The sequence below is a fragment of the Galleria mellonella genome, unplaced genomic scaffold (genome assembly GCF_026898425.1).
Source record: "Galleria mellonella isolate WM207_F2 unplaced genomic scaffold, CSIRO_AGI_GalMel_v1 utg32, whole genome shotgun sequence".
Taxonomy (NCBI): Eukaryota; Metazoa; Arthropoda; class Insecta; order Lepidoptera; family Pyralidae; genus Galleria; species Galleria mellonella.
In genome coordinates, this window is record NW_026442075.1 from 7893470 (window position 1) to 7900266 (window position 6797).

A 6797-nucleotide genomic window follows, 5' to 3' on the forward strand; every position below is an offset into this window, starting at 1 on the left:
TCCATCCCATTTTTGTACTTGTATCACTTGTTCTTCTCCATCCCAAATACTAAATATATGTCAAAATACATAAAAATTGATTAATCTGTTAAAGTGGCAAGACATAATAATTTACTTTAACATCTTTTTAAGATTAGTAACATGAAAAATTCTATTTATATTATAAATGCAATAGTTTGTAGAATCAGTGAATAGATGGATGTTTGCCACTCTTTCACACAAATATTACTGAAGAGATTGAATAAAATTTAGTATACGAGTAATTATATCCTTTTTTTTTTACGTGGGGAAAGCCTCATGGAGACCCACACACCCCGGGGGAGGCATGTGGATACTGCCGGACTCTTACCGACTAAAACCACCACGTGTTCCTCGGCTACAACTAACGGCAGCGTTGCTGCGGTTCCGGTTTATTACTACTCCGCAACAACGCCAACGTCGTTGCTCAACCCCATTCCAAGAAGGGGGAGCCCGCCTCTAGGAGCCTAACTCCCAGTCCATCTCTGAAGAAGACGTGCCGAAACAAGAGCACGTTTCCCGACTCAGAGGCCTTTTCATTATAGTGCATCGGACACCCCCGTGTTCAGCGCTTAAGGCCCCTCTTGAGAAGACTGACTGCGATTTCGCTGTCGGCCCCGTTTTCTTCGGAGTGGATTTGAAGTTGGATCCGACTCCCGGTCCCGTTCCTCAGCCTCTTTTAGTTGCATAATCTGCTCGGAAAAGGACACCATCGCCTCCCAAGATTGTTCATCATTTACCATCCTTCTGACGACGGATGGTAGCGTGAGGTCTGCACCGATAACTGCCGTCAAAGCTTGACGCGCAATTGTCCACCTTGGACAGTCTTCAAGTGTGTGTTGCGCGGTGTCTTCCTCCGCGCCACATTGATGGCAAACGGGTGTGGGTTCCCTCCGAGATACCTTCCACAGATACCTGCCAAAGCACCCATGCCCCGACAGGATCTGTGTTAGGCGGAACGACAGAACTATGTTTTCGCTCTACCCATTCCCTAAGAAGGGGGTGGAGTGCTTGTAGGGTCCGGTCTCGAGACCCTCCATTACCTGTTATTATTGAGAGCCGTCTCTGCCAGGTTTCTAAAGCCGTATCTTGAGCTGATTTGCGCCAACGAACTACTTCTTCAGGGGCGAGTAATTATATCCTAATTTAACACATAGGATATATTATATACTGACTCCCGTTATCAAAACTGCAGCATACAATTAGCATGATTATAAATTTAAAACTTTGTAAAGAAATATATATGTTTATCCTATTTCATTCAAATCCGTTCATTTGTAAAGAAAAATTGACTAAAACAAATCCTTGCTCAATTACGCTGAAATGACTGACCAGAATTGAACTAAATTTTTACACTGATATACTACATCCTCCATATAAAACACTTTTTATCCTAATTCCACACAGGCGTAGATTATATCTTTTTTTATAACATGAATAATGTAGTTTATAATATTTTCACCGACATAGTGAGCAAGCTTCACAATTGCTTAATGCAATATTAAATGAAGCAAAGTGAATATTCATATTCGTAACTAGCTACTATTAGATCACTTGCCACATGAGCTGCATGTCACCGAGTTGAACTCAAATTAGCGACAATTACTCAAATTACCCAACTTAGCGAAGTTACCCGTTATCCTAAAACACGAGTAAAATGGTTTGTCATTATTAAATTTTAATAACCCATTATTTTATTAGTTACTTACACAATTCTTATACTTTTTATTACAAACTACTTACCCACGCTTCGTACTATTAAGGTAATTGATACTAAACCTTCCCTTTTTTAATTTTTTTTTTATTTTTTCGTAGGACTATTCAAACATTTTTTTCTCACAAACATACACGTACAAACATTATCTTGATAATTACATATACAACAAAAAGTTGAAAAATTGGTGTAACCGTTTTTTTATACCACAAAGGTGGTAAACAAGCATACAGCCAACCTGATGGTAAACGGTCACTGTAATCTATAAACGCCTGCAACACTAGGGGTTGCAGCGCGTAATGCGCGTTGCCAGCCCTAGAAAAACCTTAATGCAGCAATTTTTGAAAAACCATTTTAAAGTGATGCACTTAGGTACATTCGACAATTGATTTTTATTTATTTGTAAATAACAACATAAAATAACAATACATCGTACTATTTATTTGCAATAAGTCCGCCTTATTACGCTTATATACATATACCATACGTGTGTATCTTTTGTTTGTGTTCTTTTATTTTATATGTTGTACAAATACATGTATGTATCATGGGCGAAACAGTATACTCTGTTATGTTCATAGTACTACTCTTATCTATAGGCGACGGTTGCCACTTTCTATCAGGTGGGCCTTCAGCTTGTTTGCCATTCTAATAAAAAAAAATACATATATTACAAATAAATAAATCATTTATTTGTTCTTTATTTTAAGTTGTTAATAATTATTTTAACAAACTAAATCTTGAATGAGAAGTGTGAAGTGCAGCAAAAGATCTAAACAATGACTCTACGAAATAAACGCTTATATGAAACGAAAAACCTAATCGACTGATAAACGCACAATGAAAACTACTGAGGCTAGAAATATAAAATGTGTAATTTACGTGTCTACTATTGACAAAGGATATATTTTATTCGCTTACAATTATGGTTTATTAATAAAATTTTGAATCTCGTATTTATCATATTTAAATGTACGTGAATAAACCTAAAAACGCCAACTAGCACTTTTAATTTTTTAAATTCACATTTAGATTATTCCCTCTGATTGGTATTTCAACATATTGGAAAACTATAATTTTCCATCTTTTTTATTTTAAATAATAAAAACCGCACTTTTAATAGAATAGGTACAAAATATAATATAACACAATTTTTTTAAATATATTTTTCATCGATTTAAATATTTAAAATTATAATTTCTTTCATCCATTGTTACTGTCATGATGCAGCAGAGATTATCTATATGTTATTTCCAAAACGAAATACTTTTTAATTTTATATTTATTGGTATACAATAAAGAACAAAAATGTAAAGCTTTTTTACTTAAAAACATTATCGTTCAACATTTTTCACAGAACTCGTTTATGTCTATAATGCACCTTTTAATTAACAGATTTTTAGGTAAACAACACAGTTTTTAATGTTTATTTTTAAATGTCATATTCTAGACGACTATAATGATGTAAAATTATATGCTAAAATTATTTAAGGTGTAGAAAAATTACTTATAGTGTTAGAAATAGAAATTAGAATTTGGAAAGGAAAGAAGTTCTTTTCCCTTTGATACGATGCCGCTAAGTATTTAAGTGAGCCCTTGAACTGAGGCTGCAATCGCAGTTCGCTTGTTAGGGCCCAGATTAAGAATACCATTCATGTACCTCAAAGACGCACAACGATGCTCGAGGCGTGGTGTTCAGTGTGAATATACTCATTTCACTTTGAACTGCCTCTCGTTCTTGTAGTTGACTCAAGTGGTATTGAAATTTCACGCATCTCTACTGAGCAGGAGTCCAGATGTCAGCCCGAGATCGAAATCTGAGCTATCTTAATATAGGTATAAAAATCCCATTTAAGGATGTTCGTTCGTGCTCATCTTTGAAATCGCTTAATTGATTTTAATAAAATTATGTTTTTAATGTTTGCTCCAACTTGAGAGACAGGGCTTAAGAGATAATTTATCCCAATAAAAAAATACCCGATAGGTAGTGCTAGAAACCAAAATAACGTTGTGCTGTCTCATATTGTTAAATAATTCATATAATTAGTGCTTAGATTTGTGATATAGTATTGTTTTGCTTAAGAACCATGTGTCTAATATAATTGTGAAATATTGTACACCTCATAAAAGTATAATATAAATGAACTATCTACAATATAAGACCCCGTATCATCATCATCATATCAGCCTTTAACTGTCCACTGCTTAATATAAGCCTTCCTATTAGCGGGTTTTGCCAGTAATTGCCACTCTTGGCAGGCGGATTGGCGACAGTAGTTAAGCTTTAGAGATGTTTTAAGTTTTTCATTCCTCGCCCTCCCTTAGTCGACTTTTACAACACCCACGGGAAAGGAAGAGGTAGCCTATTCTATGCCGTAACCTTGTATACTTATAATAAACAATAAAGATATATATAATAATATATATAATGTCCTAACAACCATTTACTAGCCAGCATGAATAGAATAAAAAATTACCGGTAATGATACAAGATCTATTTTTCATTCATATCTATATAAATATTTTCAACTAATAAACATCTAGTTTTTACATCTTTATGAACTTTCACATTTTTTAATTTAGTAATGAAACTATAATTTGTCTCTATTTTTCTCTCTACCTACGAACGTATTACACGTGTTTTTGTGAAAGAACTTTATAAAAATCCTACATAACTCACGTAGGATTTTCTATTCTTCTATTTCCTAGTACTCACAGCTGGATGGATTTTTATAAATTCCCTGTTGTAATATTATTACATAGTAGCACGAATTAAAGAAAATCTTGCCTTTCTTTTTTTTTTCTTCAGAAAGAAAAATATGTATAGCCTTATTTGTGAATAATAAAGAATTAATATATGAATAGTTAATTTTTACTTTCACTTTCATTTCACATATGTAATTAAATTTATTTTCAACTCTGCACAATGCTATTTATAATGATACGTCGACAATAATAATCAACAACGTAAGTGCCTATTATTTATTAACAAAAAATACTTTTCATTTTACGTTTTCCAATTTTTATATGTTGTTTAAATGTTAAAAAATTTAATAATGCTATTTTTCCCATGCAATCTTGAAGGTAATAATGTGTATGTATTGATTCTCGAGAATGAAATTAAATGAAATGAAAGGAAATTTAATTTGTAAAAACATAACTATAGTTTATTAAGTAACAGTACTAATATAAATATTGTAATTTAAAATGGGTAAAATAGTTGTGGTTTTAGAATTGGGCTCTTCAATAAGTTAATATAATAACCTGTGTTAAGGAGGAATATAATAGTTTTTTTTTTTTTAGATCCAAAATACAAACCAAGCGTATATTTAACTCACAAAAAAAGATCTATATAACACATCCGAAGATATCAGGAACACTTTTCTAAACAAAGCCTTTTCACGACCTTTTTCATAAACCCTATCCTTATAATCTTTTTAGGGAAACCTGGATTTATTCGCACGTATTTATATAATATAAAATAGTACGTACTTATTCCAAAATGTTCCTACTTTATGAGAAGTAATCGACTAGATGTTTCAAAAGGTTTTAGACTTGTTTCCAGGATTATAGTTTGCAATAAACCAATATGCCCTCTTGCGAGACACATACGAAGCATATAAACTACATACAAAGCGATTGCTTAAGCCCCATCCGCTGATCCGATCCAAAGCCTCTATTGTGCTTGCCATTCCTTTTGTGTACTGATCTGCTGTTTATCTCGATGACAAGGCCCGAAGTAATTTATTGTTTGAACTAAATATACCTATGTAATAATTTAAAAATATATATAGCTTATGACCGATAATTAAATGTACGTCAATATAGTTTTATCACTTTTTCCTGCTTACCCCGGGACATAGATAATAATAAATTTATATTATGATCTCCTATAACTAAAAAAGTACTCTAATTATATAATTTAATAGGCTGTTAAAGAAAACTATTCCAAAGTTAGTATGGGATCAACATTCAAGTAAACTATAAGGTTTGCAACAAGTATTCTTAAAATCAATTAAAATGTACCGAAAATATTGCGCATATCAAACTTTAAAAATCTTCTTTTTCCATATATATGATTTTTTTTATTCTTTAAATTAAATAAATCATAATTGTTATTATAATAAATAATCAGTATTACATATTGTAAAATAGACCAAAAAGTTGTATTATAATGACAATACCACTTTTTAACAAAAGATGTAATCGACATAAAAAAAAATACAAAAACCGAAGTAAAAATTTACCTCTTCTTAACTAAGCTCCTAATCTAATCTAATTTGGTGTACAAAAGGCAAGTCCCCGACAGTACCTACCCGATGTACGTTGCATTTTTATGTTATTTTGTATTGTTAATTTCATTAAGGCAATTTAATTATTTCGTCGGTTTTTTGCACCCAGTGAAAATTACTGAAAAAACCGAATATAAATTATACCTAATTCGTGCTTCATCCTCTAGATTAGAGACAGCAATTATAGTCTTAAGAAATAACTTGCTAATGTTACATTAATTTTAGAATAATGAAAAATAAAACATATTCATTGTAATGTGGAGTAACTGTTCTTATTTAGTTCTGCACTAGTTTATACGTCTTTAGAACGTCTATATTCTTTTCAAATCAAATCAAATCAAATCAAATCATTTATTGCACGAATATGGGTACATACATTAGTTGAAAAAAAATAATTACATGTCCATTATTCCATATTCTACCATATCGGCGTGTACAATATAAAATTATAGTAATAATAACTTATAATAATAATATGTACCCCGCGTCCGAGCTCACCATCTAGCTCACGTGGAAGGCGGTCACGCGTATAAATTAAACCTACGCGGCTAAAGGGGCAATGGCAAAAATAAAGATGGCGGATAATAATAACGGAGAGAGTATAGGGTCGCTGCCCGGGGGTCGCCGGGGCGCGTCTACAACTGGCGGTAGGCGCGGCAGAATGCGAGCCAGCCGACCGGCCCCACCACCTGGCCGGTCCGACCCCTCGCCATCGACATCAGCTGGCTTGGCGCCGGCAGGGCCGTCACAGGCCCAGCAATCGGTGCCCGCCA

The 6797-nt window shown here is 33.2% G+C and overlaps 1 protein-coding gene across 1 annotated transcript; it reads right to left on the minus strand.

Moving 5' to 3' along the window:
* Window positions 1-590: 590 nt before the first annotated feature.
* Window positions 591-3446, minus strand: LOC128200985 (uncharacterized). The gene is made up of 2 exons (XM_052896388.1): window positions 3393-3446; window positions 591-962 (listed from the first exon to the last, which is right to left on the minus strand). The coding sequence occupies exons 1-2, from the start codon at window positions 3444-3446 to the stop codon at window positions 591-593; spliced, it is 426 nt and encodes a 141-aa protein (XP_052752348.1).
* Between the last annotated feature and the right edge of the window lie 3351 nt (window positions 3447-6797).